A 26,552-nucleotide genomic window follows, 5' to 3' on the forward strand; every position below is an offset into this window, starting at 1 on the left:
CCCATCCCAAGTTTTTTCCCATTTTCATCCTTTTTTGTGAGTTTTTCCTTGTCTTCATAGAAAGTCAAAGCCTAGGGTTATCAAAAAACAGAGCCTGTTTAAGACCATTGAGACATTCCTTACGTGTATTGTTGTTGCACATGATCTGTGTTGACAAAAAATAGGACTATGTTGACTTTTAACTATTATCAAATATCCTGTGCTTTTTTGCCTTAACTTTACTGTTCTCAGATTAGAGGATGAGACACGCTTATGTACCATATATCCTGTTTGTACCTATTGGTTTTGGTTTTAGGTGCATTTTCTGATGCTGGAATTTGAAGAACTTCTGCAGAGGAGTGCAGGGAAACTAGGGAATATTGGATGGAGCCTGAGCCAAAGGAAATTACTTCAATGCATTTTTATGCACAAGGATACTTTATTTTGTAGTTAGGAGAGGTACAGTCAGGGTAATTGGACTTTTGCATGAGGATGAAAAGTCTGGGTCTCAAGGGAGAGAGAATGCGTGTGCTCCATCCCACCATGTAGATTGAGTGTGAGGAAATACCAGAGGGGCCTCAGGATTTTGGTAATCTTTTCCTTAGAGTTCACCCTTTTTCATCTATCCCTTGTGTGTGTTCAATAATGAGCACACCCTATTTTGATATGTCCTATTGTTATTCTGGGTATGGAAAAATGCCAGGGTGAAAGCTGCTTTTCTTGTTGCAGTAGTAATGTAATGAGCCAGAATTATGTTTTAATGGCATTTTAAACAGTGACTGCTTACTCACTGCAGTAGAGTATTTAACTACTAAGTTCAGAGCAGATTGATTGGGTATGCATATAGTACCCTCCATAATGTTTGGGACTTCATTAGAGAGTTGACTGAGCATCACCAGAGAAAATCCTCAGCACCTGCTGATGTCTGTGAATCTCAGACTACAAGTAGTCATTGCATGCAAGGGATATGTGACAACGTACTGTTTTAATATACCTTCTAGAGGTGGGCGGTATGACCAAAATTCTATATCACGGTATTTTTCTAAATTCTGCCGGTTTCACGGTATTAGACGGTATTTTTTTCCCCATGCATGAGTGGATGTTAACCACATTTTCCACTGCAATTACTGCAGTAGACTGGCTAAGAATAACCTATGACATTTTAATGTGCACACAAGTATTAATCCAGGTTTGCATGGCCCCATAAAGTGGTAGATTTCAAGGGGGTGGCACTAAAGAGAAGGAATCACATTGCATGACAGATGCAGTCAAAATATAGAACCTTTAATTGAACAAATTTTGCAAAAGCTTAAACTATGATTTTGACAACGTATTTTCAACCATCCAAAGAGGCATTTAGACTTAGTAAAATATCCAGAGGTGTTTGTCAAAAGTTGGATTGCACTGAACACGTCTTAGAAAAGGAATAAATAGTAAATATTTTTTGTAAACCAACTACACTTTCTGTTAATGTTAACAATCTCTGTCCACTGACACGTTAAAGTGACTTTTTAAACAATTTTACCATCATTAAACTGCATAATATTTAAACTAATAAATAATAACAATAAAATACATAATAGTATTACTGATAGTTGCACCATTACTTCAAGGCTTCAAGCCCAGGTGCATTACACAGTATTCACCAAATTAAAATAAAATAAAACAAGTGCAATCTTGGTGATGACAATGTCATGACATCTTACCAACTGTACCATCATTTAGGCAAACTGCATTAATATGGACCTTGCTTCAAGCTAAGCTATATACATAAATAATAAAAACTGCAACTTGTATTTATAATGCTGTTTGTGGTATAGCCCTATGGAAGCGCATTAGGGCCACTGTGAAGAAAAAAAAATATGGACACGGAAGAAAAAAACAAACTATATGTCGAGAATAAATTCGACATGTTGACTATGTCAAGATTAAAGTCGACATTTCCATTTTATTCTCAGTTTATTTTATAATTAAAGTAGAATGTTGTAAACTAAACTTCATCTTAAAATCAATGTTTAATTTACCAGATTTTTTCAAACCCCGTCACAAGTTAATGCAGCACATCAAATACTTTGTGTTAATCACCACACGATAAACGTCTTTGTGAAATTAAAACTAGTTATTAACTTAGCCGACGGAGTGTTCAGAACTTTAAAAATATCTTCGTTATACATGTTTAATTATGCCATCCATTCAGAGTTGCGCCCATCTCTGAACGAGTCGATAGCACATCGCAGAATGAATACAAGCAAAACATACACTAGCAAGTACAAAAACAAGCACAACTTGGCTTGCAGTGTTATCCAGTAGTATAGAAACAGTATTTACACATCTGACCTTTTAAAACTAAAGTATCTCCAGCCGACGGATGTGACTCCTTTTTTTCGGAAAAAGTTCTTCTGTTCATCACATGTTCAACTTTACTTTTAGTTCAGTTTCAGAATGCTCGCTGTCCATTTTCACCACGCAGAATGCCTATGCTACCGCCCACTATTTGGTGGTGTAGCAGTGAAAAAGAGCCCTAGTGCAACAAATCTGTGTTTAGCGGTGTAGCAGTGAAAAAGGTCCCCACTCAAACAGTTTCCCGCTGCGCCACGTTCTGAACGTCGTTTAGGCAATTTAAACCGGTGTTGTGGTATAAGAAAAATCCATATAATAAAAAAAATAAAAAACGGTTTTCGGTATGAACCGGTATACCGCCCACCACTAATACCTTCCATTGCTATGTTTCAAACATTATGGTGCTCTGAAATGGTGGGACCTCGTAGAAAAAGTGTTGTCATTTTTACATGCTGTGACCACAATTTTCAGTTAATAATGAAAGAGATTTTATCTTACTTTCAAAATGCTTCCTAAACACACGTACTGTATTTCCAATAAAAAATGTATTATTGGAATGGAGCGTACTGCTATTCAGTGAGTGAACCTGGATACTGTGGCCATTTCCAAAGGTGATTAACAATACTAGGTGTTTAACTCGGCTATCTAGACAGATGGTAGATAGTGGGGATTCTGGTCATGATACCAAGGGTTTGCAACTGTGAGGGAACTGGTTAATCCACATTCTTAATAACAACATGCTAAAATAGAACCTTAAATAACAAATTAAGAACACTGTATTGACAGAGAAAATCAAGATGAATGCATATATTTTTTCATAATTCCAGTTACTTGTTGCAGTTGATAATAAGCCCCATGATAATTTTAAGGTTGCACCATAGCAGAAAAGCCTTTCTCACTTTTGCAGTGTGTTTTAACAAATATTTTTCTTCCTTTTCCTTTGTTCATAAAAGTGTCTGATTAAGAAGGCAGGTTCAGGTATGGGGTAGACTGTGGACACCCTGGGTTTAATAGCAGAGATGAAAATGAAGACAAAACTGATGGCCACTATGAACAATGCCGCTAATTCTCTCTAATACACAATATCATTGTGGACTTTGTGCCAATGAATTATTCAGCAGAAGTGGGTCTAGAATTTCTACTGGGGCTTCCTTTTAGTAACAGCAATATGACTTTGAAAAATGCCTCACTCTTAGGACTTGGAGTCAGGACCTTAGTGAATAGGGTGTGAGGCCTTCAAATAAGCACCGGAGCAGGGCAAGATTTGCACTGGTTTGTCTAAACTAGCCACACCGCCATCCAGTCAGCTCCCACAATCCTGCCCGAAGCCGCAGCCTACACTAGGCAATACATGGGGAAACTAGCTTTAAATTTCAAATTACCTTTAACAGATCTATAGTATCCATGATGTCTCCTAAGGGAAAGGAAACAGCAAAAAAAAAAAAAAATCATTTGGCTTGATGAGACAGATGAACCAAGAAATCTTTATAAACTAACAAGGCAAGTCAATCTCTAAAACACATTCTGAAAAATGACCTAAAACAAGAGGGAAAAATAAAAATAATCAGGCAAACTGAAAAACCAAGAAAAAAAAAACGAAAACAATACTTACAGCAGAAGACTTCCACACAACTTCAGTGCACCATTCCTGAGCTCTCCCTTTCCTTGGGCATAAATTGCCAGAGTGGCATCTCAGGAGTGGTGATGTCAGGGTGGCCCTGACATATAGTACCATGTATTTAGTATTGTATTTAGTGTAGATTGATTCATTTATTAAAACACTGAATAATCTCACCTCAGTTTATACTTCATGGCTGTAAGAAATCTGAAAGAAATGTGTACAATTTAATTAAGTATGTGTCTGTAAATTTCTTGCCTCCTCCTTCCATGTTTTATAAGCTCTTGATACAATATGTAATTTCACAGTTGCAATTGTTTTCTTCTGCTAAGTTTGTTTATTTCTACCTTCTCCGTTGTCCATCTCCTCTCCTTCTTCAAGATTAGTGAAGAAGGTTAATTATAATGTTTGTAAAAGAGAGGGAAGCCTGAAATCATAGATTGGTGGCCAGGATTCTGGGTTTGCCTCCTGGTCCAGACATTGCTTATGTGTAGTTTATGTGTTCTCTTCTTTCTGCTTCATACTAATGATTCACAAGTACAGGAATTTAATTTATTTAATTTAGTAGATTGTTAAAAAATGTAGGTACCCTTCCACATTTAAATATTATCAGCTGTAATATTTGTTTTGCTTTTGAAGAACTTCTTGATACTTCCCCCCAGAACTTGAAGCATGCAAATAAAAGTGGATGATCAACCACTTGATCTGGTGTACTGGGGGAAATTCTTCTTGTAGAATGGCTTTCCAAAAAAAAAAATCTACCATATGCTGAACTTTGATGGAAACAGTAAGCGTGATTTTGTGTTAATATATTAGGGTGTTAAAGGTAATGTACTTTTGTATGGACTTTTATGTTAACTGTTCATGATAAGTGAATCAACACCTTTATATTACCCAAAGTAATGTATAGTTCAGTTTGATTGGTAAATTGATGCTGGCTCCTGCTCTCTGTGACTTAGCATTAGATTAAATGGGTTTGACTTTGTATATATGTAAAACTGTCAATTTTAAATGTACAGTACTTTTGTTGAGTCACTAATTGAAATCTATCTATCTATCTATCTATCTATCTATCTATCTATCTATCTATCTATCTATCTATCTATCTATCTATCTATCTGTCTGTCTGTCTGTCTGTCTGTCTGTCTGTCTAATGAGCTTCTGTAAAAAGGGTTGTGTCCATTTGTCACACGATTACTCTTGAATCACTGGGTCTAGAACCTTTATCTTAGACACAATTAAAAGCTTATGACATGATACATGCTGGTTTAGCAACCTCTGTGAAGTTATCAGAATTCACGTCTTTCTCAACAGTAAACTGCTCAAGGAGGTGATGTGACAGAAAGAAACAAAACAGCAGGGACATGTGCCGAGCATCAAGCTCATTGCTTAGGTATTAATAGCAAGAAAAACAAGAAGATCAGCACTGCTATCTGCTGAGCATCAAGTACAGGAAACAAAGCATTTGCGGTAAACTAAGACAAATGTTTACACAAACTGACCTGTGCTTATGTCCTCACACCAGTTTTATCATTATGATTGCAAAATACATTGCTACACGTAGTGATGGTGTGAAAAAATCAGTGACATCTCCGTAGCCTCAAACCAAAAATGTGTGGTGCTTCAGTGACAAAGAACAATGTGAGGTATGCCTCAGTATGGAACCATTAAGCAACTGGCTAATAATATAGCTCATCAACATGCCACATATACTCCATGACACAAAATACAAAAACAACAACAGCAGAGAGGTGCATTCAGGCAAATGAGGAGATACTTACAACTTCCACAGTTATGCAAACATTGTTTGGTTGAGGAGCAGTACTTTTGATAGTTGGATATGCGATGTGCTGACTGTGCGGCCCGATTTTTCATTCTGAAAACAAAAGAATGTGTGGCCAAAGTGGAAATGTTCAGTCTACTCTATATGAACCACCTTTATTTGAGAAGTGGAGGTCCATGTGTTTCCTAGTTAAGAACATAAAAGAGAAAACGAAAGAGGGAAAACTCTTAATTCATAGTAATTAATGTAAGTTTTGCTGACTATCTTGTTTTTTGAAGAATACCCCTTTTTGTCTTCTAGAATGGAACAATGAGCTTTTGGATATTTAGTATTATTTGTTTACCCTGTGGAATGTGATGTTTTGAAATGATGGACCTATTGTTAAGACACTTGCTTCAGCATTTAAACATGTTACAACATTCATATACAACGAAAACATACAGGGACATAAACTGTGATTTCATTACAGTGATCCCTCGCTATATCGCGCTTCGCCTTTCGCGGCTTCACTCTATCGCGGATTTTATATGTAAGCATATTTAAATACATATCGCGGATTTTTTGCTGGTTCGCGGATTTCTGAGGACAATGGGTCTTTTAATTTCTGGTACATGCTTCCTCAGTTGGTTTGCCCAGTTGATTTCATACAAGGGACGCTATTGGCAGATGGCTGAGAAGCTACCCAGCTTACTTTCTCTCTCTCTCACTGCATCCACTAAATAATGTCATCTCCAGACAGAAGAGCAGCTTCAGCGACAGACTGCTGTCACTGTCCTGCTCCACAGACAGATTGAGGAGATCGTTCCTCCCCCAAACTATGCGACTCTTTAATTCCACCAGGGGGGGTAAACGTTAATATTTAACATTATACATAGTTATTGTCTGTTTTTTTCACCTGTATTATTATCATTCTTTAATTTAATATCATTTATTGTATCAGTATGCTGCTGCTGAAGAATGTGAATTTCCCATCGGGATTAATAAAGTATCTATCTATCTATCTATCTATCTATCTATCTATCTATCTATCTATCTATCTATCTATCTATCTATCTATCTATCTATCTATCTATCTCTCTCTCTCTTGCGCTGACGTAGGGGGGTGTGAGCAGGGGGGCTGTTCGCACACCTAGACGATAGGGACGCTCGTCTAAAAATGCTGAAAGATTATCTTCACGTTACTACCTTCTGTGTGCAGCTGCTTCCTGAAGCGACATGCTGCACGGTGCTTCGCATACTTAAAAGCTCAAAGGGCACGTATTGATTTTTGACTGAAAAACAAACTCTGTCTCTCTCTCTTTCTCTCTCTCTCTCTCTGCTCCTGACGGAGGGGGTGTGAGCTGCCGCCTTCAACAGCTTTGTACCTTCGCATACTTAAAAGCCAAACAGCCCTATTGATTTTTGACTGCTTGCTTTGTTCTCTCTCTCTCTGACATTCTCTCTCTCCTGACGTGCATTCCTTTGAAAAGGAAGATATGTTTGCATTCTTTTAATTGTGAGACAGAACTGTCATCTCTGTCTTGTCATGGAGCACAGTTTAAACTTTTGAAAAAGAGACAAATGTTTGTTTGCAGTGTTTGAATCACGTTCCTGTCTCTCTACAACCTCCTGTGTTTCTGCGCAAATCTGTGACCCAAGCATGACAATATAAAAATAACCATATAAACATATGGTTTCTACTTCGCGGATTTTCTTATTTCGCGGGTGGCTCTGGAACGCAACCCCCGCGATGGAGGAGGGATTACTGTAATTGAATTTATTATGACTTCTGCTACATGCTTAACTGTAAAAATTAGTCATGTAAATACTCATTAGCTTGGATGGCAGTAGTATATACCAAACACTTATACAGAACAATCGTCATGTAATACTAAATGAAAAAAAGAGAATATTTGTTTTAAAACTTGTATGGACATGTGGTAATAATTTTAAAGCTTGGATTCTCTCTACTTGTCCTGTGGTGGGTTGGCACCCTGCCCAGGATTGGTTACTGCCTTGTGCCCTGTGTTGGCTGGGATTGGCTCCAGCAGACCCCCGTGACCCTGTGTTCGGATTTAGCGGGTTGGAAAATGGATGGATGGAGGGATGGATTCTCTCTACTATGGCCAATGACCAAAAATTAAAAATTAAATTTTTAACATTAGAAATATGGTTTTATCTAAATATATTTAAGAACAGGATACTCATTTTGGTGAGTGTTTTTAAGTGGCCATGTATGATACATGACACTACAAAGGAGATGATTACCATGCTTCTTTCAGTAAAGCCTTTGCTTTCATGCTGTTTCCAGCTACTTTTAGTAAAGTTTCTTACATTCTTTAAGAAGTCAGGCTGTGATACGGTTATTAACCAGGAAAATAACTGGACAAACATTGTTGTTCTAAAGATCCATTTGAAAAACATATACTGTATATTGTTTTTTTTTTCCTTTCCTTCTTACCAGTGGAGCTTTGGTGCAGCTCGGGTTGCAGCTATCCCGCCAGCTTTCACAGCAGGTATAGCGTCAAGCTGTAAGCAGAGCTCTGTAGGTCATCCCGCATTTGAAACCCAAAAGGCTACTCTTTCCTTTGAGGACAATAAAAGCTGTTCCACTAAATCATACAAATAATCTGGTCCTGAAAATCATGTACAATATGACCAAGTTTGATGACAAGCTGGCCGTTATGATTGGACTACATATTTAATTTTTCTTTGTTATTTTGAGAGATCTGAAACTTACTACTTTTTTGGATGCACATTCTGCATCTTTCATTAGTTTTTTCATTTTAGTTATTTATTTGCACCTATTATCAGCACCATTTTAATTGTTATGGTGGTGGTTGAAATTGCTCCCCACTCTCAGTGCTTTGAATAGTGAGAAACTCGCTATATAAATATAAAGAATTTTTTATTATTTTTATTATTATCGTCGTTAGTTTTGTTACCATTAGTTGGAGTAGCTTCTGTGTTTCCAGGGGTTGCCTTAGAGACTTTGACCTATGACTAATGCACAAAGGGTTTAGACATCCCACAGCAAGTTCACCCCATATCTGAGTTTAAGGATTCCTAAACTCTTTTTGTTAATGATTCTTTTGTTCAAAAAATTCTTTTATTAAATATTTCCTCTGGTCTTCACTTGTAGTAGTATTTTTGACTTTGATGTTTGTCTTGTGATTTGGCTTTGGTAACGATGCAAAATGAATTCCTGGTTTTGAACTCTTTCTTTGATTTTGACAGTTTTTTCTCTTGGTTACTTTTCAAATAGCTCTTGCTACTTTTATTTGCATAATACTGACAAATTCCACAATTTCACAATCTCCTGATTGGAGAAATGTGTTAGTTAGTTAGTTAGTTTTCAAATATATTTGTTCATATTCCAATATTTTGATATGACTGTTATAGCTAACCTCTCTAATCTTGCAGCAACAGGTGAATAGTAACACTCGAGTTGTTATTAATGCCTATTTTGAAGGTTTGTCAGGTGTAATTTATAAAAGAAAAAACAGCTTTTTAGGCAGTACTGTCTTTATATATAATACGCTACCGTGGCTGTTTGTTTGTCTGTCCTGCATTTTAAATCACATGTAGCTCACAAACCGTTAGACCTATTGACCTGAAATTTGGTACACTATGTGACGTCTACTATCCCCTTTCGGGTGATGATTGACCTCCAAGGTTATTCCTCTTTTTATTTGTATTTTATTGTAGAATGAACTCTCGGCAGTGGCCAACAGGGTGGCCGTGCGGCGCATGCGTATGGGCGCCGTTCTCATCCCTACCACCTTCCCCGTCACTTCCCCTACCTCTTCATATCTTAAATCATTCTTGAGGCAGATTGAAGATTTAAGTTCCAGCTTAAGTGAAAGATTAAAGAAAACATACTAAGTAATTGCACCACAAAGAAGAAGCGGGCTGCTAGTGTGGAGAAAAGAAGAGCTGCTCAGGAAGCTGCAGATGCATCAGCCTCTGAGCAAATGAATGCTAAACGTACAGAGAAAGAGCAAGAAAACTATGAATGCTCAATTCAAGTGTATTCACTGCACGTTACTGTGCAGTACGCCGTTACTAGTCAAATAATAATAGCTTTAAATAAACACATAGCAAACATGGACATTTCTGAATGCAAACTGTGCATTCAGAAAATGTATGGATATAATTATTTGAAAATATATTCAGTTCAAAGTTCCCTAGAAAATGGGGGGCACAGCAGTGATTTCTGCTTTATTTTAAGGCAATTGAAATACACATGTATTAAGTGTGACATGGGGTGGGGGCAAGTGACTTCACACCAGCTGATGGTCTTCTTCCTAGATTAAGATGCATCAAGTCTACCTCCAGACAAACACACACGCACATTTATACAGCAGACAAGTAAAGGCTGTTCTGGTGAAATGAAACAACAGTGAATGGGACCCCAGATCAAAGGGCATAGTATTGTTAAATTTACCCAAAACAGAAATTTCTGATCCACCTGAAATGGTTGGGCATTTTTGCAGGGCCTGACATTATACAATACAATACAATTTATTTTTGTATAGCCCAGAATCACACAAGAAGTGCCACAATGGGCTTTAACAGGCCCTGCCTCTTGACAGCCCCACAGCTTTGACTCTCTAAGAAGACAGGGAAAAACTCCCAAAAAAAACCTTGTAGGGAAAAATGGGAGAAGCCTTGGAAAAAGGAAGTTCAAAGAGAGACCCCTTTCCAGGTAGGTTGGGCGTGCAGTGGGTGTCAAAAAGAAGGGGGTCAATACAATACAATACAATACACAGAACAGAACAAATCCTCAATACAGTATAAAAATAAAAATTTTACAAGTACGGAGCAGAATTTAACAGTAGAATATATCACATAAGAAGATTTGGATATATTTAGAGTCCTAGAGACCTCATCCATCAAGCTGCCTCCCCCATTTGGCCATTCCATGCGCTGGGCCAACCAATCCGATGAAAACAACTTGACATGTGGGCCGTGGCACCAAGTGCCACATTTGAGTACCGAGAAGAAAAACAGAATAGGTGAGGGTTAGTATCCAATTCTAACTATCATGTTACTTATGTTTTAGTGCTAATGACTAACAACAGAGATGCAGTCTGTACAGTTAATCAGCAGCTCTAGTCAGGATATGCTAAACTGAAGTAGTGAGTCTTCAGCTGGGATTTAAAAACGGAGACCGAAGGGGCATCTCTTATAGTAGCAGGCAGACCATTCCACAGTTTAGGGGCCCTGTAACTAAAAGCTCGACCTCCCACTGTTATTTTATTAATCCTTGGAATCATAAGCAGACCAGCATCTTGAGATCTTAATCTGCACTCTGGATTGTAAGTCATGATAAGTTCCGACAAGTAAGCTGGACCTCGGCCATTTAATGCTTTATATGTTAAAAGGAGGATTTTGAAATCTGCCCTAAACTTAACCGGGAGCCAGTGTAAGGATTTAACAACTGGAGTTATATGTTCATATTTTCTTGTTCTTGTAATAATTCTTGCAGCCGCATTTTGGATTAACTGGAGGCTGTATAAAGAACAGTTTGAGCATCCAGTGAACACCGCATTGCAGTAGTCAATCCTACTAGAGATAAATGCATCAATTATTTTCTGAGAATCCTGTTTATTTAGAAAGTGCCTTAATTTCCTAACATTCAGAATACAGAGCATTTTACACAAGCGTCTTGCAGTACCACAAAGTCACAGATTCCTTGCCGAACATGTGTTAATTAAGTTAATCATATGTGAAATGTAAGTTTTGAGAAAAAAAGGCTAATGTCGCTTCCTGATTTTAAGTCTTGATTATTTGACATGCATTTATTGTACTATTAATTTGAGCATATAAAAATTGACTAGCAGTATATAGTGGTCTACACTATGCAAAATGGTTAAATAGGGTGAGTATATTTTGGTAAAATGTGTGAATACAGCATTACTTCAGAATGAAAACAGAAAGGTGTATTATTAATTAATTTATTTATCATAACCAGTTTCAAAAAGGGAATTTTTCCATCATGGCGGCATGGTGGCGCAGTGGGTAGCGCTGCTGCCTTACAGTTGGGAGATCTGGGGACCTGGGTTCACTTCCCGGGTCCTCCCTGCGTGGATTTTGCATGTTCTCTCCGTGTCTGCGTGGGTTTCCTCCGGCGCTCCGGTTTCTTCCCACAGTCCAAAGACATGCAGGTTAGGCGGATTGGCAATTCTAAATTGGCCCTAGTGTGTGCTTGGTGTGTGGGTGTGTTTGTGTGTGTCCTGCGGTGGGTTGGCACCCTGCCCGGGATTGGTTCCTGCCTTGTGTCCTGTGTTGGCTGGGATTGGCTCCAGCAGACCCCCGTGACCCTGTGTTCAGATTCAGCGGGTTGGAAAATGGATGGATGGAATTTTTCCATCATTCCGCAAATCCTAGTAACAATTTAAAGAGGATCAGAGGAAATTGTTAGCTATCTGAGCAATGTTAGTGTCTAGGATTACACACTCAGTGTTTTCCAAAAATACATTTTACTGTTGAAATAAATATGCTTTTTGACAGTTTTAAAAGGGAGAATGATGTGCCTGCATTGATTTTTATAAAGGATATTTGGGTGTTAATGAGGTTATTATGCCTCTTTAGTTTTCTTTACTGTTACAGTATGTTATATTGGAGAGATGCCGGAAGTATTTTGACATATGCTTAACAGTGTTTGATTCTCAGGACTATAAAGCTGGCAGCATCTGAGTGATCTTAGTCTTCTGAACTAACTGTAAAACTATCCTTAAAAATAAGTCTCATATTTTTCCAGTCTGTGGCATTTTTAATCTCCTGTGACAGTTTTTAATTGCTCTGTTGCTAATGACTAAGAAATAACAACAAAGAGCTTTCAGCAAGCACTAGCATTTTTACTTCAGAGTTGTTGTCAACTTGTTTTTTACATATTTCTGCTTCTTCATTTTCTTAACAAAATTAGATTTATCTAGATTTTTTGAATTTTATAATTAATCCATTCAGCGTGTTAAGAATTTTAATTAAGAATAAAGTTTATAATGATGTCTAATTGCTGTGCCTAGTCTCAACTTGAGATATACGCCTAGTTTTTTATAGGTAACCTTGCCTTGAATCATTAGCAACAAAAAACTGTTTTTAAGGGTTACCTGTGTATCATGTAGAAAGGAAATCACTTTGATTCTATCAGTAAGCAGGAAAAGGTTTTTTTTTGCACTGACAGTTTTTGCTAAGTTTCTCTTTGACATTATTCTATGAATACAAAAGTGTTCAATATTTGATTTGCTGTTGACATTAAACGAGATTTTCTTTACACAAATGTCTGAAGCCTTCTTTTCCAGGTGATCCTATTTATCCAATTAGATGCATTGCTAATTGTACAGCATATCTAGGTTTTTTCATCACATTATAGATTTGTAACTATGATATTAACGTTCAGTAACATATTCTTTATTTAAGCCATGCTATAATACAGTACACTGAAAAGATCATCTCCTTGATATGCTGATGGCAGACGTCCTTCCTTGTGCACTACTGGAAGGCTGTGTTGTAACTGGTGCTTCAACCGAAAACCTCAAGGAGGCTGTCCAGGTAAGCATAGATGAAACATTTGATTTAGCTTTTGGTTCATGCCTTCTTTTAAAAAGAACATTCATTTACAGTACTTTATTGCAAATAAAAAAAGTTTGTAGACAGGTGCCTTTTTGTGTAGTTTGCCTAGATCTCCTCTGCAAGTTCTTGTATCTACTTCTAGTTAAAATAATACTGCTTATAGGATAATTGGTAGCTAAATCATATTGTAGACAAAAGTAACCTTAATATCTTAAGGATAATAAGAAAATGAGAAAAGAAAACCAGGATCAAAATGCTGCATTGGAGCCTCATGCATGATTACGACAGGTTCACTCCTCCACACATATGCTGTGCCCTCCATAATTTTTGGGATAAAGACACATCTTTCTTTGATTTACCCATCTGCTACACAGTTTAAAATAAATCAAACAATTCAGACCTGATTAAAGTGCACATTGCAGACTTTAATTTAAAGGAATTTACATACATTTCGGTCACACCATGTAGAAATGATAACACTTTTTCAACATGGCCCCCCCTTTTCAGGGCTCCATAATGTTTTGGACACAGCAATGGCAGGTGTATTAAAGCAGCTGTATTTAGTTGCAAATCCCATGCAAACAATGACTATTTGAAGTCTGCAGTTCATAGACATCACCAGGTTCTGAGGATTCAGACCATAATACAGAGACCACCATGTTTAACAGATAATCTTGGGTTGTTCTTTTTCATCTCCACACTTTGCTCTTGCCATCAATGTATCTTTGTTCCAAACATTATGGAGGGCGCTGTATGTCTCTTTGGTGTTTGAGGAAACCAACATACAATATGTGTAGAAAACTTGGCAAGGTACTGGACAATCGTTTAGATTGTACACAATTGGACTAAGTGTCAAATTCTGGAACTATACAGAAGCAATGCTAGCCATGCTAGCCAAGGACATACAAATGTAAAGACTAAAAAATAAAGCTTAAAGTAGCAGTACAGGGTCCCAAGGCTACTAACCCATACAGATGTTATATCTAACAGGAATTACCTCTGTGTACATACCATAGTCTTTCTCATTTTCTGTTGTGCTTATGTTTGTTATTAGGATAATGTTACTAAACTTTCTGATGTTTTATGTTTTGATGTAGATTTAATTTACATTCTATAGTGTAATATATGCAGCAATAAATATGTGGGGAAATATATTAGATTTGCTATTTTGACAAGATATATTTTGTAAATATTTAATAGTACCATAGTAATATCAAAAACAAAATTCCAGATGTGATGCTCAGAGTGCATAAAAGATTTCATATTTTTCTGTATTTCTGTTTCTGTTTTTGGCTATTTATTGTATTATTTATTGTAAACTACTGTTTATAACAGAGTATTAAATTTTGAATGATTTATTCTTGTAAATCATATTAAAATACACAACAAAAAACCCTACCTTTTTTATATTTTAGGCATACCAAGGAAATCATAGCAATTTGCAATTTCTTGATCCTGAGGTGTTGCAAGTTCATGTTCCACCTTTTGTGACAAAAGATGATCCTGTGTCAGGGTCCCATGGTCATAATACCTTTGAGAGAAACCAGAGGCGTCGCTCCTATATTAAAAAAAAGAAGGAAAAAATTGGAACATCTGTAGAGGGGAATGTGGAAAATAAGGAAGCTATTGCTGAAGATATCAGTGTTCCAAAAGACATAGATCTTATTGCATTACCTCAGCTTTGCTTTCCAGGTAAAACTTTAGTTTTGCTGTATTAGAAATTCATTTTTGGTTTTGTTTCCAGACTATTATATATTACTGCTGCCACTGCTTAAAGTGCATATCTTTTTTATGTTTGTTTGAATGGAAATTTTGACAAATATTTAGAAATGATTTTAAATACAAATATAATCATTGTACTTATTTATTTGTTGTATGATGGGGGATCCAAAATTGGTCAATAGCACAGAAGTAGGCTGTAGTTCTAGACTCTGCTGCCACGTACAGTCCTGTTAATTAGTCTGCCAAGTGGCATCATGCTAAGGACGTATTTCTGTTGTTTACTCAACAAGCATGCAGGTGACTTTGGCTATTCTTTTCTCCAAGCCATCATGGCAGACTTTCAAGAGACAATGATGGGCTCGTTTTTCAACATTAATGGACTTTGTTTATAAAGAGTTTGTCCTCTGTGCACATTGACAACATTATATTGAACTGCTGAGGTTTTTATAGGAAAGCATTAGAAAAAAAATTGGAGAAGTGGCACTCCCAAAGCTGCATTTGCATGTGCAGAATGTTTTTGTCTAAAAAACAATGTATTTGTTGCTCCACATCCCCCCGTATTCACCAGGGGCCTCATTCATAACACCGTGCGTAGAATTCACACTAAAACATGACGTACAGACAAAAGTGGAAATGTGCGTACGCACAAAAAAATCCACATGCATAAATCTGTGCGTACTCAAACTTCCATGCTCTTCCACTATTTGTTGGTTTAAACAGTGGTATAAATAACAAAAGGAAGATGATCAAGTGACATAAAGTCTTGAAACTTGAAAGTTCAAGTTCACAAAGTCGCACAGTGCTTGAAATAAAAAGAAACTGTCAGATATCAACGTTGCTGTGAAAATGTGAGTCATAGCCACTGTCTGAGTGTCATATGGAAGCTTATTTGGGTACAAAGAAAAGAAATAAAAATAGGGACACAGTGGAAAAAAAGCTTGAAATGTCAACTTTAATCTCGAAATTTCCACTTTAATCATGTAGTTTATTTTGTCATTAAAGTAGAACGTTATAAACTTCATCTTAAAATCGTTTAATTTACTAGTTTCTGTTCCTCCGACAGGACGCAGCATCCATTACATTTGTGATATTACAGCTTTCTGAACAATTTAAATACTAAGAAGTATACTTGATATCATTTTCATGATGATAGGAATTAAAGCATGTATTAAAAATGAGAACACGGTGGCGCTGTGATAGTGATGAGCTGGCACCCGGCCTGAGATTGTTCCAGCCTCCTGCAAGATGCTTGCTGCGCCGTGCGTGACCTTCAATGAAATAATTTATTGCAGCAGTACTGTCTCTTTCAAACGTACTAACCCCCAGTACATGTCCTTACTTTTCTTTCTCCAAGTAACTAATAGCCACACAATCAGCTCTGTAATAGATGTAAAGCCATCTGTAAGCTGAGAACGCAGATTCTTCAAAACTTTTAAGGAACATTGAAATATCTTCGTAGTACATGTTTAATTATTCTATCCATCCAGGGTTGCACCAATCCCAAGAAGCATACAGCGTGTGGCAGGAACAATCCCTGAACAGGGCGCCAGCTCGTCGCTTGCCATGCGACACCGTGTCCTCACATGTTTAAGTATTACCAATATAGATTATTTAAATGATGTTAAAATTTTATTTGTTTAATGTAATAAACATAATTTGCTGCATTTTATCTCAAAAATGATATAAAGAGCTCCAAGAATATAGTGCTTGGAAATCTAAATCCATAAGCCAGTCGTCATCATATGTAAATAGGCAGTTTATAAAGTTGCTCAGGTTGTGCAATATTATAACTGTATTGCAAGTTTACAGTGAGATGATTGTACTTATAAGTACAAACAGTTTTACCAGGAGCACTTGATGGACTGATTGAGTGCGTTTATAGTTCTTGGGATGAAACTGTTTCTGAACTGCGAGGTCCCTACAGGAAAGGCTCTGAAGCGTTTGCAGAATGGAATAGTTCAAATAGACTGTGCGCATGGCTGAGGCAGCGTGTACTTGATGCTGTATACCGATAATTCTCTTTCCGGTCAGCTGCTGTAGAGCTGTGATTCCACACTCAGATACAGTGGGATAAATACTCCGAATGGTGCAGTGAGAGCAACAATGTTAAAGCAGTTATGGTATTTTGAATAGTTTGGCCATTCCGTGGACCATTATATTGTTAATTACAATCAGATGCCTTAAACTAATAAACGATATGCAGTTAATTTCAGTGTATTTGATAAAGCCGCATCAGGGATAAGGATCTAAAAAAGAAAGGGAAACCACACTAGAATAACAGCACTGCTTTGACGATGGGTGTCGCCAGTTTGCAAAACTGAGCGGAGAACTTGCGTACGCCAGGGATTGAGCTGGCGTGAAAATGTGCTTGGGTTTATGCCAAGTTTAGTTTTTATACATTGCGATGTGAGCATGGAAATGGGTGTACACAACATTTTTGTGTATATGCACCATTTATACAGTGGTGTGAAAAACTATTTGCCCCCTTCCTGATTTCTTATTCTTTTGCATGTTTGTCACACAAAATGTTTCTGATCATCAAACACATTTAACCATTAGTCAAATATAACACAAGTAAACACAAAATGCAGTTTTTAAATGATGGTTTTTATTATTTAGGGAGAAAAAAAATCCAAACCTACATGGCCCTGTGTGAAAAAGTAATTGCCCCCTTGTTAAAAAATAACCTAACTGTGGTGTATCACACCTGAGTTCAATTTCCGTAGCCACCCCCAGGCCTGATTACTGCCACACCTGTTTCAATCAAGAAATCACTTAAATAGGAGCTGCCTGACACAGAGAAGTAGACCAAAAGCACCTCAAAAGCTAGACATCATGCCAAGATCCAAAGAAATTCAGGAACAAATGAGAACAGAAGTAATTGAGATCTATCAGTCTGGTAAAGGTTATAAAGCCATTTCTAAAGCTTTGGGACTCCAGCGAACCACAGTGAGAGCCATTATCCACAAATGGCAAAAACATGGAACAGTGGTGAACCTTCCCAGGAGTGGCCGGCCGACCAAAATTACCCCAAGAGCGCAGAGACGACTCATCCGAGAGGTCACAAAAGACCCCAGGACAACGTCTAAAGAACTGCAGGCCTCACTTGCCTCAATTAAGGTCAGTGTTCACGACTCCACCATAAGAAAGAGACTGGGCAAAAACGGCCTGCATGGCAGATTGCCAAGACGCAAACCACTGTTAAGCAAAAAGAACATTAGGGCTCGTCTCAATTTTGCTAAGAAACATCTCAATGATTGCCAAGACTTTTGGGAAAATACCTTGTGGACTGATGAGTCAAAAGTTGAACTTTTTGGAAGGCAAATGTCCCGTTACATCTGGCGTAAAAGGAACACAGCATTTCAGAAAAAGAACATCATACCAACAGTAAAATATGGTGGTGGTAGTGTGATGGTCTGGGGTTGTTTTGCTGCTTCAGGACCTGGAAGGCTTGCTGTGATAGATGGAACCATGAATTCTACTGTCTACCAAAAAATCCTGAAGGAGAATGTCCGGCCATCTGTTCGTCAACTCAAGCTGAAGCGATCTTGGGTGCTGCAACACCCAATGACCCAAAACACACCAGCAAATCCACTTCTGAATGGCTGAAGAAAAACAAAATGAAGACTTTGGAGTGGCCTAGTCAAAGTCCTGACCTGAATCCAATTGAGATGCTATGGCATGACCTTAAAAAGGCGGTTCATGCTAGAAAACCCTCAAATAAAGCTGAATTACAACAATTTTGCAAAGATGAGTGGGCCAAAATTCCTCCAGAGCGCTGTAAAAGACTCATTGCAAGTTATCGCAAACGCTTGATTGCAGTTATTGCTGCTAAGGGTGGCCCAACCAGTTATTAGGTTCAGGGGGCAATTACTTTTTCACACAGGGCCATGTAGGTTTGGATTTTTTTTTCTCCCTAAATAATAAAAACCACCATTTAAAAACTGCATTTTGTGTTTACTTGTGTTATATTTGACTAATGGTTAAATGTGTTTGATGATCAGAAACATTTTGTGTGACAAACATGCAAAAGAATAAGAAATCAGGAAGGGGGCAAATAGTTTTTCACACCACTGTACATGAGGCTCCAGGTCTCGCTCCCTGTGACCTGTTTTTTGTTCCTAAAATTAAAGTTGAGACTGAAGGGCAGAGGATTTGCTATTTGGGAAGGATTTCAGGAAGACACCCTGGAGGCATTAGACATGGTAACAAAAGATGACTGCAGAAAATATTTCCAGGAATGAGGTACAACCACATTTTCTTGTTAGACAGCATTAGGGTTATCTGCTGCCATGCTCTGTTCTTTACAAGGTCTATCTCCACTGCTGTGCTTGTCTCTCAACAGACTGACTTTAGCCCACCACACACGTCATCCAGTCCAATGTGCTGTTTTGTTGGTTAAATGTGTTTTAAATGTGAGCTCATTTTCATTATACCTGGCAAAGTCTGAAAACATTTATTGAGATAGGCTTTTGACTGTAGAGACTGTGGAGGAGATGTGGAGCATGTTTAAAAGCATTTTACATACACCTTAGAACAAGTTTTTCCAAAATTTAGAAACTGTAGGAAATGTAGGGAAAGTGCAGCCTATGAGCAGGATCTTGTCGTCATAGTGGACTCTTCACTTTTCAACATTCAGACAGCATACAGAACTGACGATCTTGAAAGTATTTAGTACAATAAAAAAGACTTTTCTGCACTAGAAAAAGTTCAGAGGAGAGTGACGACTAGGATGATTCTGGGACTAAAACGTATGAGCTACTATGACCAATAATTGAAGGAGTTAAACCTTTTCATTTTAAGTATACAGACATTAAAAGGTGACATGATTTATGTGTTTCAAAACAGATCTTAACTCAATTATGCTGACCCATAAACTGATTTGGTTGAAACATCTATTAAATGAATAAATGCAAATTTAAATGTGTTTAAATTATGAAGAGAACTAGCACAGTGGATTGGTGCTGTTACTTTAAAATTAATTTTTCAGTATGAACACAGGGAAACACTTGTTGGGGCCAAATTTTGCACAAACAATAGCAATTTGTTCTTGGCACTAATAAACATAGGCACATTGAGTAAATTACCAAGTAGTGTTGTAGAGAGTAGGGCTTTAAGGACCTTCAAAGGTCGACTTGATGTTATTTTGCAGAACTTCGGTGAGTTGAATTGGTGACTTTTAGAGGAATGAATGACCTGTTTTCATGAAAATTGTTTTGATGTTCTAATGTTCTAAAAAACACTATTACAGTCTACACCAAATGAAGAATTTTATACTTTCTATCTATGACATTTGTAAGGTCAATGCACATATTTGATCTCAAAAGTATTTGACCAAAGGAGATTTAAAGTATATAAAATGGAATATTGATAAAATCATAATAATTGGGATAGAAATCTTTTACAAAATGTATTAACGGTCAGTAAATTTAAATTTTTTGATAAAAATATTACAAATAACATTTTGTGTAAATGTTGGTGCATCTCCACAAAATGATTTCCAGGCCTCCATCACTTATTACTAAAGATGGCACAAGTCTGTTTGTAGGTGAGGGGAATTTCTTTGAATGGGCATATTCATAAAAAAGTGATTATTCCACCTCACTGTTACCAATCACCTCATTTTTAGAACTTATATCTGGTAGATTTGTATTTAAAGTATACTTTTGTTTAAAAATAAATGATGCATTCTTTACATTATTCAAAGCAACTGTGTAAAGGTGAAGTCTTTGTACTCTTACAGTTTTCTGTCTCTTTGTTCTTACTAGAGTATCAGCACAGTTGCCACTTTTCGATTGTATGATTCCAGTAGCCCATAAGTGCTTTTTGTGTTGTCTTAGTAGCTGTAGAGTAATGTAGAGAGTGTTGTAGAGTAATTTTAATCTATCCTTCCATATGTGATTGCAATCAAAACCTCTCCATTCTTTTCCTTGTCCTGACTCTTTTCTGTTTTAAATGCATTTTAGTGGCATATAGAAACATCCCTCTTTTTTACATTATGTAGAATCTAAAAGCAAAGGCAATAATGTCAGGAGCTTTTGCCAGAGGAGTTACTTCTGTCCTTACCCAAATTATGCTGGGGGTTGAAGTTGAAATGTGTATTAGTGTCCTGTTTGAATGCACTGCAAAAATTCACATCTTAACAAGTATACATTTCTTATTTTGAGGGAGTTTATCTTGTATTCTCCTGTATGAGATTAAATATCTCATCTGTCACTGTGCATGCAAGATTATTTTGCTCAATACAAGATAACTGGTCATGAGTTCTCAGACTTATTTATTAAGTCTAATTCCAAGAAAATGTTCACTTATAAAAAGCACCACTATGAGAGAAATGGCTGTATCAACTGTAAAGAGGAGCAGACTATCGTGTATTTTCTTGTTTCAAGAACCAGTTTTGTAGCCTGCGAAATGCATTGAAGTTCACTAATTTCTAGATTTTCTTTGTCTTGTATCTATATGTGTTTACGTAATAAGACATGGTCTTACCAAGTAATATTTTTTTGCCACACACAGCAGACTATTTTGCTTATTTTGAGAACTGTACAAAGAACACTGAAATTCTTACTTGATGTGTGCTAATTAACATGCAACACATTGTTTCTATGCGGCACCATGATTAATGAGTAGAACTGACTTACCTTGAAACTTTGTTTTCTTACTTTAAAAACCTCAGAATACAGTTTACAACATTTCTGCCATTAGGAAAAATAACAGCTTTATACCTTAAAATCAATATGAGCAATGTGCAGAGTGTCAAATTTGAAGGGCTGCAGGAAATGCCCGAACACAATTTCAGAAATGGTAAAGTGAAGCTGTCAAGAGTTCAGAGCTATTGAAAAATCTATTGTGTATTATTGTACTGTATTTGAGGTTGACATTTTTGTAAAAGGCAATTAACTAAACTGGGATAAAGGACAATTGTTTAAATCATGTCCTTAATTTACAATTAGAGCATAGGCAGGCTTAGTGTCACAAGCTCATTGTCATGCAATACTGTAAGTAGCAAGAAAAAGTAAAGTTCAAAGTCATAGCCACTCCATGCATACAGGAATATGCGTTTTGAGAAAAATACAGCTGGATAATCTATTCCATATGGTTTCTGCTTATAATTAGGGTACATGGATACAACATATGAGCCCCTTTAGTAAAAGAAGATGTTGTATTTAATTTTGCACCACTCTATTACACTATAGGCGGTTTATAACAAGTGTTCTGGGGCTTTCCATGCCTTTAATATTTATGAAGCACTTAAAATTTAAAATCCCATTGGCAGCCTTTAATATGTGCAAGGGACATTCCCCAATTTGCATTTTCTATTTTCGTAATAGATAGCATTAATTATTACTTTATTAACAAAGCAATCTTTTCCTTTAATATGTTGTTCCTGAAAGTCAGTTTTAATAAGGATTCATTTGTAAATAATTCAAATCAAAATAATTTTTGATTTCTTGTCATGTTAGAAGTATATATGAGTTCTGTTTAATTATATAAAGAGTCATGCAGAATTATCTCTTTTATTTGTAACCACTATTGTCTTTTTATTCTTATGTAGGTGGACTGCAAGTATCAAGTATAGAGAAAGAAGACTGTTTTCATTTCCTGGTTTTTACAGATGTTTTTGGCAACAGGTCTCATGGAGTTGTCGTTCAGTACTACAAACAAGTGCAGGTAGGTAGTGATTTATAAATAACAAATGTGTTATGTTACTGTTGTGGAGGTGTTGGATAATGAAGTTCAAACATATGATGTCACTGAGACCTTAGTTGCAGTCCTTTAATGAATTGCCACATCTTGTCCAGCAAAAACAGTTCAGAAGGTGAAGATATCTATTTGTGGCATTTTTGTGGTGTATTTGTTATAATTTGGAATTTAACTATCATAAAAATCTAATATTTCTATACTTTAATTATACTAAATGTTTTTACTGTGTCTTCTAGGTTTTGCAAGATGGAAGTAGTTACCAAAATGGACAACCACATCGGGCCTTGTCAAGACTTTCAAAGTTATATGCACCCTATGCAATATGTCTCATATCTAAATATGCATACTACAATGCACTCAAGGATTGTCTTTCATGGTAATGCTTATTTTATGAAGAACACTACTAGATTATTAAATCTGATGGTTTTGTTTTTAACCATATCTTGAAACTTATAAACGTATTAATACAGTGGTGTATTTAAACTTGAATTGACCTGGAGTCAAAGGAATACAAGGCTGAAAACTTGCAGTTGAAGAAGTGGACGATATTGAGACAAACCCAGATACATCCATCCATCCATCCATTTTCCAACCCGCTGAATCCGAACACAGGGTCACGGGGGTCTGCTGGAGCCAATCCCAGCCAACACAGGGCACAAGGCAGGAACTAATCCCGGGCAGGGTGCCAACCCACCGCAGGACACACACATACACACCAAGCACACACTATCTATCTATCTATCTATCTATCTATCTATCTATCTATCTATCTATCTATCTATCTATCTATCTATCTATCTATCTATCTATCTATCTATCTATCTATCTATCTATCTATCATTATAGCACCTCACATAGCTGTCTTCTATAAATTGTATATTTGGTGTTTATATTGGAACCTTTTTTTTTTTTAATTTGCTATGCAAATAAAGTGATTTTTGCCTAATTTCAAAACTAACCTAATTGTTTTTATGTACAACTATTACTTAATATGTATAAAAATGGTAATTATAGTTGTGTTTTATATGTTATGTGATTTTACTTTCAAAACATTTAAAGTACTGTATTAAATAGATGTGTGATGGCACTGTTTTGAAAGATAATATTTTCAGTGTTTCTGTTCATTGTTTTTTTTTTTTTACAGTTTAAGGCTCCAGCTGAAATCATGCAGAGACAGTGACATTGAAGACAGGATAAAAGAATTTGCAGCAAAACTTACTTTAGTACCCACCCCCCCACCAGGGCACCTGCACTTGGTAAGCTCTATAAAAATCTTTTTCCTTTTTTTTTTCGTTTGTAATTATAAATTTGTCTTTCATTTGTGGCAAATTAACCATATCTTTCAATATTTTGTTTAAGTGGCCATGCACATGCCAATTAAACTCTCAGTGACACGTGGCATTGTGAAAGTTACATTTGAATTCAATCTAATGTTAAGAAACCTTAATATAAAATGTTGCTGAAACATCGAAGTTCTGTGACATTTCAATACACAGCAATGGCAATTAACAATTTCATTACTAAATTAACAAATATGCAATGGCCAGTGAAAGTATGGCCAGTAACAGAAAATAAGTGATGTAAACTGATGTGTATTATCAAGTGCTTATATAGAGGAGTCTTGGTCACACCAGGTCGTGTAAATGGCTGTTTGTGGTGACATAAAGGTGCTGCTATGGCACAACTGACACCTACATGTTTACTGTATGTAGCTGCACCAACACTTCATCCATCCATTATCCAACCTGCTATATCCTAACTACAGGGTCACGGGGGTCTGCTGGAGCCAATCCCAGCCAACACAGGCCACAAAGCAGGAAACATACCCTGGGCAGGGTGCCAGCACACACCCACACACCCACACACCATGTCTTTGGACTGTGGGAGGAAACCAGAGTACCCGGAGGAAACCCACACAGACACGGGGAGAACATGCAAACTCCACATAGGGAAGACCCGGGAAGCAAACCCGAGTCTCCTAACTGCGAGGCAGCAGCACTACCCACTGCGCCACCGTGCCGCCCTGCACCAACACTGATACTCCAAATTACCCTACCATAACACAATCTTTGGTAAATTGATAAAAAGATTTTAGATTGAAAAACTGTGTAAATAAAGACATTACATGACATGTTCTCCCAACTTTAGGCATCACAAATATACATACAAGATTTATACATGGTATGCTCCAAACTTAACTTCTTATAGACCTTTGAATGTGTCATGATTAAATCTTGGTTATCCTTGTAATGTATGTTTAAAAGCATTTATTTGCCTAACCATGCCCTTAATTAGTGACCAACAAATTTGCATTCACTATGTTTATGTTCAACTGCTCAAATTCAGCACACAAACAGAGCGTAGCTCAAATCATTTCATGTTCATTCATCCATTCAGCCATTTTTCCCCATTCAGTCTGCACTTTACTTTGTTGTGTTGAGAGAAACTAAATTCTGTCTCAGCAGCAATGTGCACAAGATAGAAATTAATCTGATTTCAGAGAGCAGGCCAGTTAAACTAACACATACTGTATGCCTTCATGCATCATAACCTCCAGTGTGTTTTCATGAAACTTTAATTGCATGAAAGCTTTTAAAATTTTATCAAAAGAAAATTTCTGTGCACTGTTACATACTCACAGTTGAAATGTGTGACCATATGCTTTCAACATTTTTTTTTAAACTGAATTTCTATAACTATAGGCTCAGTCAGTTCAAAACTTAAATTATTCATCCTCTGGTCACTATATAGAATTCTATCATGGTCACCATTTAAGACTGAAAGTGCTACTATGCAGTACTTGTGTACTTTGTATGTTGTAGAGACTACAAACAGACATACAGCCAATGTTAGTGAGTATTCTTTACTGAAATGCTTGTAAGAGTCATTATGTAGTTTGACACATAGAGGAGAAAACTAAGGTATCGAAAATCCAAAAACATTGACAAATTAGTTGTACATTTACAGTTTTTGTAATGAAAATATTTCTGATTGATTAATGTGTGATGAAAGTTAAGGGAGTAATAAGGATTTTAATTTTAAAAAATAATGAACATTGTAGAGGCCATTTTCAAAGCTCTCTAATAATACCTAATTGTCATTAATCCTTTCCATGAGATTCCTTTTAGTAGCAAACATATTGTAACATATGTAACATATATTGTTCTCCTGACAACATATTTTCTAACCCACCCTTACATTTGACGTACCTTGAAATTCCATCTTGCAAAATGCTGTTATAAATTATTAATGTTTTATCAAATATGCTTGCAACTTTCTAGTCTGAATATATTACAATGGACCATTGAAACATGCCTCTCCTTAACTGGACATTCAAATAGTAGTAGTCTAATCAATGTTAACTGAAGACAGTTACTGTTGGACAATAACACGGCACATTCCGTGCTAGTGTTTCTAGAGTTGTGTAGGCTGGATTATTTTGAGCATAAATACAAATGTGCATTTCCTTTAGGTGTTCAACATGAAACCTCTGCAGATAATACTTCCTTCACAAGAAGATGTTGATGGCCCAGTGATTGACATAGACCTCCATTTCCCTTTTTTATGTTTCAAACCAAAGCAAGTTCTTAAGGTGAGTATTAATCTTTTGTGCTTCAAATTAGAATGATCAAAATGGTGATTATTTTATTAAATCTTAAAGTGGAAGGGAGCCGTAAACCAGAGGAAAAATAAAGTTATACCTAACAGTCACTCTTTATAGCACAGATTTCTCCCTATATGTCAAATGAGATGGTTTCCCAACATTCTTATCCTTCAGACATGCTTATAAATACTCACCTTCTCATCTTCTACTTGTGTTCTTTTCTTGGGGATGCCAGATGACATTAC

At 36.7% G+C, this 26,552-nt stretch overlaps 1 protein-coding gene across 3 annotated transcripts in view; it reads left to right on the plus strand.

Moving 5' to 3' along the window:
* Nucleotides 1-26,552, plus strand: part of dennd3a (DENN/MADD domain containing 3a) — a 127,730-nt gene that overhangs the window by 17,578 nt on the left and 83,600 nt on the right. For all 3 annotated transcript variants that reach the window (XM_028818083.2, XM_028818085.2, XM_028818084.2), the window contains exons 2-7: nt 13,125-13,256; nt 14,693-14,969; nt 22,555-22,670; nt 22,940-23,079; nt 23,848-23,959; nt 26,176-26,295. In XM_028818083.2, the coding sequence (XP_028673916.2) occupies nt 13,167-13,256; nt 14,693-14,969; nt 22,555-22,670; nt 22,940-23,079; nt 23,848-23,959; nt 26,176-26,295 (855 nt within the window). In that variant the 5' untranslated portion in view covers nt 13,125-13,166. The remainder of the gene's footprint in view (nt 1-13,124; nt 13,257-14,692; nt 14,970-22,554; nt 22,671-22,939; nt 23,080-23,847; nt 23,960-26,175; nt 26,296-26,552) is intronic.

This window comes from Erpetoichthys calabaricus, chromosome 13 (genome assembly GCF_900747795.2).
Source record: "Erpetoichthys calabaricus chromosome 13, fErpCal1.3, whole genome shotgun sequence".
Classification (NCBI taxonomy): Eukaryota; Metazoa; Chordata; class Cladistia; order Polypteriformes; family Polypteridae; genus Erpetoichthys; species Erpetoichthys calabaricus.